The 12803-nt window shown below is 38.7% G+C and overlaps 1 protein-coding gene across 2 annotated transcripts; it reads left to right on the top strand.

Moving 5' to 3' along the window:
• Positions 1 to 2483: 2483 nt before the first annotated feature.
• LOC131233012 (cyclin-dependent kinase F-4) lies at positions 2484 to 12508 on the top strand. 2 transcript variants are annotated; one of them, XM_058229567.1, is made up of 19 exons: positions 2484 to 2643; positions 4362 to 4619; positions 4700 to 4771; positions 4882 to 5506; positions 5592 to 5670; positions 5771 to 5839; positions 5927 to 6016; positions 6106 to 6244; positions 7649 to 7751; positions 7842 to 7894; positions 7990 to 8056; positions 9440 to 9548; positions 10179 to 10244; positions 10695 to 10763; positions 10890 to 10953; positions 11068 to 11184; positions 11434 to 11465; positions 11578 to 11659; positions 12050 to 12508. In XM_058229567.1, exons 4-19 carry the CDS (start codon positions 5499 to 5501, stop codon positions 12265 to 12267), a joined length of 1365 nt encoding a protein of 454 aa, XP_058085550.1. In that variant the 5' UTR covers positions 2484 to 2643; positions 4362 to 4619; positions 4700 to 4771; positions 4882 to 5498; the 3' UTR covers positions 12268 to 12508. The 2 variants fall into 2 exon arrangements, with proteins under 2 accessions (XP_058085550.1, XP_058085551.1); XM_058229568.1 differs by lacking the exon at positions 10179 to 10244.
• The last annotated feature ends 295 nt before the right edge of the window (positions 12509 to 12803 follow it).

The raw sequence follows: 12803 nt of genomic DNA, 5'->3' as shown, positions 1-12803 counted from the left end.
CCGGATGGCACCTGTGCTTACCTGCAGATAGCCTCCCTTATCGTACTAGATGTTTTTATGTGAGGCCAGCTGTTATCTAGAAGGAATACCTCCAAATGAGAGTATTTCCAAACATAAATAATAACAACGTGAATAGAGGAAGGAACCCACGCATGTGTCCATATTATCAAGCCCTATATTTCCTCGTTTCTTTCTCCTTTTTTCTGTAATCTAGACCGTTCATCTAATGGAACCAGTTCCGGATGGGTCATAAACCAAAAATCTGAATGTTCGGATGCCAATATCATCTAAAAGTTCTAAACAGCCTGTCCATGGCTGTGCCCCGCAAATCAACCATTTGATTGGATAATTAAAATCTTCTCATCAAATTGATTTTTAAGAAGAATTGGCAATTAAAGGTGAACCTCACATGATGAATGGTTAATGTCAATGATCACACCTCCTCTAGTAGGTAGATTGTGGATAATCCATTTTCAGCCATTGAATGAATGGTCAGGATCATGTGGTCAAAGCGATTAATAAGAGAGATAAGGAATCAAAGATGGGCCCCATATGAAGAACGGTCCAATTTTTTACCACATAGGAACCCTACAAGCTTGAGGCAGAAGATCACCTATAAAATGTGGTTTGTCTATTCTGGAAACTCTTTACTTTGTCATCTGATCAAGAAAACTATTATTCTTAAATCTACAATTTCCCATGGCTGGTAGATTCAAATTTCCAATAATCTCCAGGATGTTATATTCCACATCCAACGGCATTGAAGTCTTGGTTGCAACGTTCCACCCACAGAAAACCATGTCCAAGTTGAATTGGTACAAACGCAATAAGCCAAACAGCTATATTCAAAGGAGGAGAGGCATTTTCCAATCCTTCTCACCTTCTCAGTTCCCACGAGGAGGATTTTCATCCACGAAAAGTATCTAGAATCCAAACAAAATTCGGTTTCCATGTTTGGACGGAGTCCCACAGGAACACATCAACGTTGGGGCCCACATGTAGAGATGGTTGGGTGACGAGCCGTCCATATCATACGTCACGCTACAGCTGGGCGACCACCCAACGGTCTCATCAAGCAGATGACCCTACTGATTTGTAAAGTTAAATGTCAACCGTTGATCTTTTTTAAGGGGTTCTCTTTCGTCATTATGGATGAATTGTGATAAACATTATCCAATATGCCTCACTATCATGGAGTCTGTAATTTGGACGTTTCCCATCACATGATAATATTTACATCTTGGCCTTCAACGTTGGAAAATATACGCAAAGACAACTCGAGAAGATCGAAAAGCCATAAAGCCGTCTAGAGGCACGTGGGCGTGTGAGTACTTAGAAGGGCATGTGAGTACTTAGAAATGCTCACGTGATTCGCACGAGGAGACAAATTTTGAAAATTTGACACGTGTGAGAAATCAAGTCCATTCATCAGGATGACTGGAAAGGTGCCTTATAACAGATTGATCTATTCCGTCATGCCAACCAGTAGTTCATCAACAAGCTAATTTTCAACGTGAAGTGTGGCTTGATATTAATGTTCCAAATTAATGTATGGTAGGAATGATGCTTGTCTCTCACACGTGTCCCATAATTCCCTCTACTATCTTGACCTACCAACCGACTTTTAGTTGGGAAGCGTGGTGCTACCGTGATAGCATCATTCCCATGGCGCGTCTACCCAGCTCCTTCTCTTCTTGATAGATACCTAGTGTAGTCGGTTGCATGAGATAAATAGGAAATACTTCGCGGAATACATGCATATACGAAATTGATATAGCATGTTTGGACCGTTAATTGGACGTGGAATTTTGGAAGAGATGGATGCATTTAAATTCCTAGATATATTCATTTCAAAGTGTTGAAAATAAATGGTTGGATCTGTCTTTATGAGCTTTCATTTTCAATATAAGATAAAAATTTGATCGAAATTCTATGTTAATTTTAATCCATGTAGTTATGTATGCTTTTTTATACTTTTTAATGGATAGGATCTCTTACACATTTGGTATTTTGACACGTAATGATCCGTATCGATCTCATGCGAGCTAGCACAGTTGCTATTCCTTATACTGCTAATAAATCCAACGGAATTAAATACAGGTGTCATCTACTTGGTGCGACGTGCACCAATGCAAAATATTCTCTGATCCATCAAATATAAACATACTGAAAAGGCTATCATGATCTGAACCATTCATCAGGTGGGCTCAACCAGAGATGATCCATAAATGAAATATTTGACACATTATAAAATGTTAACCATGCAATCAGAGGCATGAAATTGACGATGATCGTTGACTGTAAAAGGTTCATTTTTCGAACGAACAGCATCGCACAATCTCTCAAACCTGAAGAGGAGTGATATATTCTAAATAGAATCTGACGTTTTAACGGCATGGATTTTCTATTTTGTTATGACACGTGTCGAGACGTGGCTCTCTGCGGTTAGATAAGATGGCCGAGGACTATAGTTCTTGCGGACTACCAGATCTCTCCCGCTCTATAAATATCCCGGATTTCCTGATGGAACGATCCCTTTAATTCTTCCTTTTCTCATTCAAGGCGTTTTGCGGGGAGTTACCTTCTGGAGGAGGAGAAGAGAGCTCGCTCGAGGCGAGAGAGGTTATGCCGAAAGGCGTAGAGGTGATTTTATTCGATTTCTGTTTCGATCTCCTTAATTCAAAATTCAGATCAGGTTTCTCCTTTGTTTCATGAAAACCCTAGAATTCGTGTTTTTATTGATTATTATTAATTTTAGTTTCTAGGGTTTTGATTGCACGGATTTCATGACTTTTTGTGATTTTTGTGATCGTGATGTTCTAGGGGTTTGTTGTTTGAAGGATTTGTGTTGTTGTAGATTTTCGTGGTCAGAATTGAGATTCTAGGGTTTTTTTTTTTTTTTTGTACTTTTTCTTGATTCGATGGACGATTTCTCTGTGGAGCCTGATTTCTCTTACTGTTGGGATCTGATGAACGTAGGTTTGGTTTATGTGGCTTCGATTAATGGGATTCGTGGTTGATTGATTCGGGCCCTGTGTTATCATGTTAGGGAATTGTGATGTCATGATTCATCGAAGCTCTAGGGTTTGGTTTGGTTATAAGGCTTTGTAAATCTAGGGTTTGTTTTCTGGAGATTTGATTTATCTGTTGATGTTTGTAGTCTTGTGTCTGCATTTTTAGGGTTTTGATTCTTAGGATTCGTGCTCCCATTCACATAAGGTTCTTATTTGTTGCTAAGTTGTTGATGGTTAGGGTTGGGTTCCTTCAATGTATTCATACTCTCGATTGATGATTCCTCAATGATGCTGAAATTGAGAACTGGTTCAGTGCCTCCCACATCCAGCACCGTTGTGTGAATTTGTGGGTGGAAAGAGGAGCATTGGATGGATCCGTTTAAACCATTTATTGGCCAAACTAGGCTCCGCATCCAACGGTGATCACCCACGGAAGTGAGTTGATGTCTGCAGATGTGGAGGCACGGAAAATTCATGCCCCTATAGGTGCCGAATCACTACTCGCCGAAATTAGGATGTACTAGTGTCTTTGAGCCTACGAGGCCTATCTCAGGCGATTGATGTCAGGAATTCATGGCTTCACCTATAAACCTTATGTGGATGGAAAATACTGAGGGTTCTATTGTCATTTCCTAATTTTACAGTTTTGGTTTGAAGGCTTTTGAAGAGTTCTTTGTTCTTCTTGTTGACAACCATGTCTTTGAATGTTAAGTTTGGTGCTGTAGGGTACTCTGACCATAGGATTTGCATCCTTGGGCTTTTATCCAATTCCTCTTCTTTTTGATGGATGAGTTCTCCGTGTGTTTTGCAAGGCTTTTGAGATTGTTTTTCTTTTTCGATTTTGGATTTTTGGCATTTAACTCCTGTAATTTTTACTAAATCTCACATATGCATCATGCATACACTTGGATTTCAAGAGATGTGACCTATAGTTGAACAAGGCTGAATTTAAATTAGCAGTGTAATGCATTCATTGGTTCTGTGTCATCTGATATAGTATACTTTATTAGGTCTTCTTATATATATATATATATATATATATATTGTTTGTCTGCTTCAGTTGTTGTTACTTTTTTTGCCTTATATCTAAAGGTCTCCTGCCAATTTTATCAAATGTACTTGGGTTTGTTTGGAGCATGCTTGGGGATAGGAGCTGCAGTATAAGAAATACTTATGCTATATTTGATCTCGATTTAAACTGTTGTACGTGCATGCACTTGTGTTATATGATAAGAAATTTCATTGTCCATGTTTCTAACTGGACGATCTGGGGCCTTATCTATTTTTTGTAAACCTGGTTTTATCTTGAATCATCCATGTGACAGCATGTTTTGTTATTTTTGGCAGATTGTGCCCTGTTGTGTTCTCGAGGGCTTAAAAAGGTTAGTCAAGATATGGAGCAAGTGCACCTTTGGTCAAATTGCTACCAGTACCGGGTCTTGTCATTCCAGGAGGCTCTTGACTGGCGGTTCCTCATTCTCGGAAAATTCCTTCTCATTTCCTTTGTCAACTGCACTTAGCTGCCAATTGCTCTTACATGATCATCACGCAAGACCTAATGCAACTTTATTCTGAAACTGGTGTTGGATCTCTACAGCACTTCAAGTATGATCTTTATCGACATTTTTTTTTTCAGCAGTAATTTGTTGTTGTTGTTAATCTGCTCTGACGCTCTATCCTTCCAGTGCGTCACCAACACAACTTTCACATGGAGTCAGCGTGAGGTCAAGAGTGCTTGACATTTTGGAAACATTAGGGTAACATTCTATGTCAGGGACTGCTTGAATTTCTATGTTCTCCAAGTATGAGATTTGTTATTGACTTCTTCTGTAATACCAACTTTGTTTTGCTTTCTAAAATTTTCCAGGGTTGAAGTCTGCAAGTTGACGGGGTCCTTTTTCATTTAGTAGTAGATGTACCCCTTGTATTTCTGCCATGCAGACTTAGCAGCAGTTGTCTGATTCCATTCATTGTTCCTGACGATACGAGGTTAGCATGATGAATTGTCAGAGAACCTAAACTCGAAAGAAGTTCTATATAAGATCCATGAAGACCTTGTGTGACAAGACCTTGATCACTGGGTTTTATTGACTAGTGAGCGAAGGCATCTTTTCAGGCTGGAAATACTTTCTGTTTTGGCGGTTCCAGGATTGGAGGCAAGATGCATTGCATTCTGACAGCGCTGATATCATTTAAATCAGATCACAGCCTCGGAGATGTGATTCAAGAGTTAGTAGTAAATAAGGCTTCGAAGCCCATCCATCAGCAGGATAAGAAATTCGCATCAATGCAAATCATGAGTCAAAATTAATGGTGGATTTGGCTGGAAAGCTTATCTATATTCTCTAGCATATTGAAAAAGTTTGTCTTTTGAAGCAATACATCGTAGGTCAGATCAGATACGTCATCCTTACGTTGTGCATTTTTTCTTGAATAAGAAAGAGCCACACGCTTTAAGAGGCACACTGGTATTTCTCAAGCAAAATGGATCGGTGAGTTGGTTTTGTACGGTCACACTTGATAAGTTATTAGATCAACACTTTCGTATAGTCTAAGAGAATTGTCTGTACATTACAGGTACAAAGTAATTAAGGAAGTTGGTGATGGGACCTTTGGGAGCGTCTGGCGCGCAATTAATAAGCAGACTGGTGAAGTTGTAAGATTCTTTTTGACTGAGCTTAAAATGCATGTTAAGCGTCTGTCTTGAGTTAAACAAATGTATATCTATTTTGTGTAATTTTGGTTTTGTTGGGCAGGTTGCTATTAAAAGAATGAAGAGAAAGTACTATTCTTGGGAGGAGTGCATGAATCTTAGAGAAGTAAAGGTAAATATTGATGGTCTTTTCTGCCCCAGTTGTTGAGATTATTCGTTCATGTTTGTCAGGTGATGATGGCCTTCACTGTTTTGGCAGTCCTTACGGAAGATGAACCATCCCAACATTGTGAAGCTGAAGGAGGTTATCAGAGAAAATGATGTCTTGTACTTCGTTTTTGAGTATATGGTGTGTTTTTCTGAAGAGATCACTATATTGCTATCCTTAATTCATTATGTGATATTTAATTTTGAGCCTTTTCTTTGTATTTGTTTCAGGAGTGCAACCTTTATCAGCTCATGAAAGATAGGGGAAAACTTTTTTCAGAGATTGAAGTCAGGAATTGGTGCTTCCAAGTATTTCAAGCTCTTGCTTACATGCACCAGCGTGGATATTTCCATCGTGATCTTAAGCCAGGTTACAAATTTGCATTTCCTTTTGGTATTTCTTTTCTGGTTGATATGAATCTGGGATTTGCTGGTAATTCTGTTTCATCGCATTGAAATCAATAAATAACACTAGGTTAAATGAAAACTGTAAGGGTCAGATTGAATGTCAAGCAAAAAATGACCCAATTCATTTTATGCATTTCCATGCATGGGAAAAGACCTTTCATAAGCTATAAATATGGCACGACCCAAGGTTGTCCCGTGGAAATGTTGGATTTCTCCTGTTGTTTCAGGCACTATTTCTTGGTTCTGACAGCATGCTGGGTTGTTGCACATTTGCTGATTATCGAAGTTGTTATTAGGTAGGCCATGCTGTCCCAAGACCTTTCCCCAAAAAGCTGGCTCAGATGATCCTCAGGTGGCCAAAACTGTGGGCCAAATCTGGGTTGGTTGTGTTTTTTACGGCGCGACAGTACCAAGATGACTTAGGACACCTCCTTATCATGTGCTTCCATTTGGGAGGAAATGATTTCCACATGGCATCCGAGACCTAGCTTTATGGATGCTGATGTTATGAAAGCCTGTTGCAGTTTGCGAAAGTTTGGCATAGATACGCGCATAGTCCTGATTTACTGCATGCTGTATGTCATATTTAGAACCAATGAATGACTGGCATGATGGTTGGATGCCTCCCTGTAATCGCATTACCTTAAATTTACTTAAATTTGAATTAGTACTGGCATTGAGAGGGAACTATAGTGCACTTGTGGCTTAACTCTTCAGTTTTTAGAGTCATACACATGCAATGTAGGCCGTAGCCAAGTATGTGGCTGATTGTTTTTATGCCCTCTTATCAGAGGATGTCATATGAGTTTCTCACAACTGGGATATACGCCTGCATGCCAAAATCATTTCTGTGGGCCAGAACTCCCAAAATATTGATATTGAACATTTTGGCAGTGATTAGCCATCTCTTTTATATTTTCATTCTCATGGTTAGTTGTCACTTATTACTCCAGTTGCCCTGACATGCATATCCATGTTCAGTTTCACCTCTTTATTTGCAAGTCGGTGTTATGGTTGCTAACTTGTTTAAGCTGTTCTCTCGGAGTCCAGTGTTGTTATATTTGTGGAACCTTTGTCACATCTGATGGGCATATTGTTTCCAAATGTGGAGCAAGAACATACCACCACTTATTGGCTGTCTCCGCTAAGTCGATAATTAGTTGCGCAATCCTTTTAACTAGGTGAACGCGTTCCTGCTTCTGCTTCCTACCAGCTTATGCAAACATTGTGAAACAGATGCTTACCTGCTCCCTCACCCGATTCTGTTTGCAAAGTCAATGTGGATAAATTCATCATGGAATCTTGGGTTATTATTTCTTTTTATTATGAACTTAAGCAGTGTGCATATGCTTACATCTCGATGCAGAGAATCTTTTGGTTACAAAAGACATCATCAAAATTGCTGATTTTGGTCTTGCTCGTGAAGTCTGCTCTCAGCCTCCATATACTGAATATGTTTCAACACGCTGGTGAGTTCAGGTTTCTTTTTGTCATCTTGCTTCTCATCTCTCTTTTATCATTCATGAGCATCATAATGCCACATATATATGTGTGTGTAGGTACCGAGCACCTGAAGTTTTGCTTCAGTCACCCGTATATGATTCTGCTGTTGGTGAGTAAATATTTGTACGGAATTTGGAAGTACAAGCTCGTAAAATTACTTCATCTATCTATTGACAACTTCTATTATTTCTATTCTATGACTAGATATGTGGGCAATGGGAGCAATCATGGCTGAGTTGTTTACTCTCCGTCCTCTCTTTCCTGGTTCAAGGTACATATTTTGTGTTTTTTTTTTTTTTTGGTGGTGATAGCACCATTAATTTCTTACGTTTTGGTAGATATCTATGGTTAATAATAGAGGTTTGTTTGTCTTGCAATTGATCTTGTGAGATCCTTAATAGCAGTGTTCGAATTATCTCCGATATTATCTTTATCTCCAGCTCAGCGATACTGATAACGCTGGTGGTATCAGAAATTCCATGTATTAGCAATGTATCGCTAAGTATCGCCAACGTATCAACATCGCTAATGTAATCGCTAATATTTTCAACTATGTAAATTCTAAGTGTCGCTTGTATTGCCAATGCATCAATATCGCCAATGTTTCGCTAATATTTTTGACTATGTAAATTCTAAGTAATGCTTAAGTGTATCGACAATATTTCAATAATAACGCAAATGTATTGATATCATCAAAGATTTGTTTATTAGAATTTTTTTTCCATGGGCACATGGTTGTATGTAGCGTTCAATTTGTCATTGATAATATTGATAATATCTCGATATTATTGATATCGCAACATGCATGATATTGAGACCGCAATCTTTCGTTTCCTTTCCAATTGTTGATGATTTTTTGGTGAAATATCACATTTTGTTGATGTTTTGCAATATCGATGGATGTTTGAATGGAAGGTTGGATGGTTAAATAGGCCGGATGGGATGGTTGGACTGATTTCTTACAACAACACATGCTTTTAAGGCCCCCTTTGCAATTTTTTTATTTCTAAATATGCAAGTATGTACATTTTAAGTTTCGCTGAAAATTCCACCGCTTTTCCCATGTTTCCCCGCATTTCCGGTTATTGGTGATATCGATATTTTTTCCGTATCCCTGGCCAGCGAAACTTGTAGCAATATTGATACTTCGAACACTGCTTAATAGTGATCATGGGATCCTCAATAATAAAGGTGACCTGGTGAAACAGTAAGCAGATGTTGAATTTCACAGGGAACTTAGCGAAATAAATGATCTTTCAGTTGAACAACTAGGCAAAAGGTTCAATATGAATTCTTTGTACTTTATTCTGGTGCAAATTCATTTATGGGGGGTGAGTTGCGGTCACTAACAGCAGTTGGACGGTTCATTCCACCATGTTGCTGATGGCCCCAACATCCCAATGATCTAATAAGCAAAGACACCCAATTAAGGGCATGCAAAGTGGACTGTAAGAGTAAAAGTGGTCTTATTGTTCTTTTTTCATGCCTTTAACCAAACAATCATGGTGATTTGGGGCCATGGGCAATCCAGTGTGCTCACATAATCATTTCCAACAGCCCACCTGGGTCCTCAATCAGAATTCCACTTTTTTTATCTTCTTTTTTCGGCGTTGGTAGTAACTTATGTGGTTGATGTTGCCCTTCTGGGATGCAGCGAAGCAGATGAAATATACAAGATATGTGGTGTGATAGGTAGTCCGAACCAGAATACTTGGGCTGAAGGGCTGCAACTTGCAAATGCGATCAAATACCAATTCCCCCAGGTTAGCCTGAGTTTCTTACTTTCGCTCTTGTACTTCTTCATGACAGCGAGTTTGATTGAATAAATCTCACCCAGTGTTTTTAAATAGTGAATAGAATGTAGCATAGCGTTCACCCCTTTGAAGAGTGAGGCGCAGGCTACATAACTTCTGGAATTTTTAATCAAGGTGCTTGGTTGCACCAATATCATGATATTCTATACCAGATTAGACTGATTAATAATGAAATTTAACAAAATTTCATGATATTTTGTGCAATAAAATGCCAACCTAAAGTAATAGGAAAGGGAAATGATCAAGTATAAAGGTAAAGAAAGAGCAACGAAACTGATTTAATATTGTTATTTATATTATTTTACTGAAAGCATTAAAAAGGATAACTAATTTTTATTGAAAATGGAAAAATGTAACAAATCATTGAAAACATCATGTGAGCTACATAGCGTGTAGCGTATGCAAATTATAATGTAGTGGAGGCTACATGCTATACGCATTGAGGCTATTTTCATGAGCTACTCAGCATTAAGGCTATGCTACACGCTACGTATTGTAACCTACATGCTATGTAGCGTAGCTATTTAACACACTGATCTCACCAACATTTGAAGCTGATATGATAACTTGATGTTGCAGTTTGCGAGTGTCCATCTTTCGCTGCTGATGCCATCGGCCAGTGGGGATGCTATCAACCTTATCTCGGTATGTACAATTTAGCGATCTTTGCACCCCTGCAGTTTCCATTTCAGTTTATTGCCATATGGAAACTTCTCTATAACCAATCTCCTTATCCTTAAATTGGAATATTGGCTGGATTATAATCAACTTGTTGATTGTGACGAACCTATGTAATAGACTATTAGATAGTGCTTGATTGTATTCAACCTATGTAATAGTCTTTTACATTGCGCCTGTGGAAGTTTTGTGCTCTCATTGCCATTCCCAAGCCCGGATAAAGGAGGTTTGCGTCAGGTTGGCAGCTCATGTCGAACTATTGCCATAACTTTCAACATGAATCCTTGCTGACCTGTGGCTTAGGTGATGATGATATTAGTATGAGCACAACTGTTTGCATATTGTTCATTGTAATTGGTCGAAGTATTTTACATAAATCATGCTTATTCCTGCATATGATCCGTGGAATATTTGCAGTCACTTTGTTCATGGGATCCCAGCAGGAGACCAACTGCAGCAGAGGCTCTTCAGCACCCTTTTTTCCAGGTGCATTGTTTTTTCGTTGTTGTTACTGTCAATGTGAGAATTCATGTTGCTGTGAATCACACAAGTACAGGCATGCTTCCTGGTTGTTTGATTTTGCATTTATATGAACTCTGTTTGATATGGCAGCCCTGCTTTTACATTCCACCATCACTTCGAATGAGAGCAGCAACCCCTAGAACTCCTCCACCTGGTTTGTTTGAATATTATCATTTCTTTCAAGAGTACCAAAAACTGTCGTTTCTTCCTTGTAGTTTTGTGCCACGGCCTTTTGCAGATGCCTGATGTTATTTTGTTTAATTCTCAGCTGGAATGACGGGAACTTTGGAGCAGAAGAGTACTAGAAGATATCCCTCTACTTTATCTAATGCAAAACCTGCAAGCAACTTCTCTTCTGCAAAGATTCATGCTTCTTTAAGTTCAGGTAATTTCAATTTAGAAACCTTCTAACATGGACGATGGTCTTTTAATTTGTTTGTTAATTAAAAATGACCTTGATTTGACATGTCTATAGATGTTTTCATATGTTTTATCATTTCAGAGATTCATTAATCAAGAGCTTATGCTCTCAGTTTGTATAGGGGAATTTTTAATCCTTTATTTCTAAGAGTCTTTTAGATGAAACAAATTATTTTTTCAAAATTCTGATATACTGTTACCATTCTGTTTACAGGGGTGCAAAGAAAGCTGGAAATGGATTACCAGGTAGGTGGTGGAGATAGTTTCTGTTTCAGCCTGAATTTTACATCTTTGGCACCAAATGCTAGGTTTAGTTTGTCTTTTTAACACTAATATTTATTTTCTGTTTCAAATACAGGAGGAAACTAAAAATCAGAAATCAGCACAGAGCGGCACCACCCAACAACCAAGATATCGACCACCTGCAAGAAACCACCCAGGTGAGAATGGAATCATCTCACAGGGATCCTCATCTCTTATTATCATATGGTTATATATATAATTGCACAGGTTGGGCTTTGAGAAGTGGCTGTTTTATGCACTCGTTTGAATATTAACACTCTCTCTCTCTAGTTAAAAGTACCCCTATGCAGAGAGGTACCTCAGACCTCAGTTGTCTGACAGCTCTGCCTTCGTTGAGTGGAAACCTATTTATTTTGGTTTTTTACATGTAGCTTATGACCCTTGTGGGGTTAAAAGCAATTTGAGTTATTTTGTTGTGTCTCAGTATGAGTCATAAGTGATGCTAAAATATGGCATTATTATTCTGTGCTTACGCATGCAAATGTTAACAACGGTGTAACAATGTTGTTTACCTATTGGATGTGCAGGGTCTGTTTATTCAAGCAGAAGTACGTATGGAGTTGCTGATGCAGCCGAGAAGCTGGCGCAAATGACGGTTAGCTCTGGAAGACAGCCAGTGAGGCCACCACCACCAACTCAAATGAAAGCTGGAGGGTGGCATGGCCACTCTGAATTCCTTGTTCGGTCTACTAGTCATGAGATACCGGCAGCAGCTAGGAGTTATTCCAGGAGGGTTGTGGGCTGAATAAAAGCCTCTTCTTGGGGCTGGGGAGCCTCCCCGTTGTGGAGAAAGAGAAGCTTATATATCTATCTATCTATATATATGGCTTTGTGCGCATCCATGGACGTAATTCTTCTCTTCTGTAGCTAAAGAAATTGATGTCTACTACATTTTTACAGTTTTATATTATGGAGGTGACTTTGAATTCTTGTTTTTAACTATTAGTATGTGAACTTAATTATCTAATGAAATGTCTGTTTACACACGCTGCCTCCTCTGTGTTGCTGCATCACTATGGTGGCCGTGACAACTATTCTTTCCTCCCAAGATCTAGATCTCGTACAGGATAAGACTATCATCAATACCTTTAAATAATTAAAAAAACCCTTGTATGAGAAAAGGTTGTTGATGTTTTCTCATCTGTAATTTTGTATCACCATGACGATGCTGTAATTTTGTATTAAAAAAGCAGTGTGGATCAATGGATGAGTTGCGCTTGGATTTCATATTTGCACTGGGACCTTCCTATTTATATGGTTGGGCCTGTGCTGGTAAGCATG

The sequence above is a fragment of the Magnolia sinica genome, chromosome 18, assembly GCF_029962835.1.
Source record: "Magnolia sinica isolate HGM2019 chromosome 18, MsV1, whole genome shotgun sequence".
In the NCBI taxonomy this organism is placed as follows: domain Eukaryota; kingdom Viridiplantae; phylum Streptophyta; class Magnoliopsida; order Magnoliales; family Magnoliaceae; genus Magnolia; species Magnolia sinica.
This window is presented reverse-complemented; position numbering and strand designations above follow the sequence as displayed.

Excerpts from the sequence above, each read along its gene's own strand:
- LOC131233012 (XM_058229567.1), top strand. Across the intron at positions 8,057-9,439 it reads CCTCTCTTTCCTGGTTCAAG|CGAAGCAGATGAAATATACA; the intron begins GTACATATTTTG and ends TCTGGGATGCAG. Across the intron at positions 10,764-10,889 it reads TTCAGCACCCTTTTTTCCAG|CCCTGCTTTTACATTCCACC; the intron begins GTGCATTGTTTT and ends TTGATATGGCAG.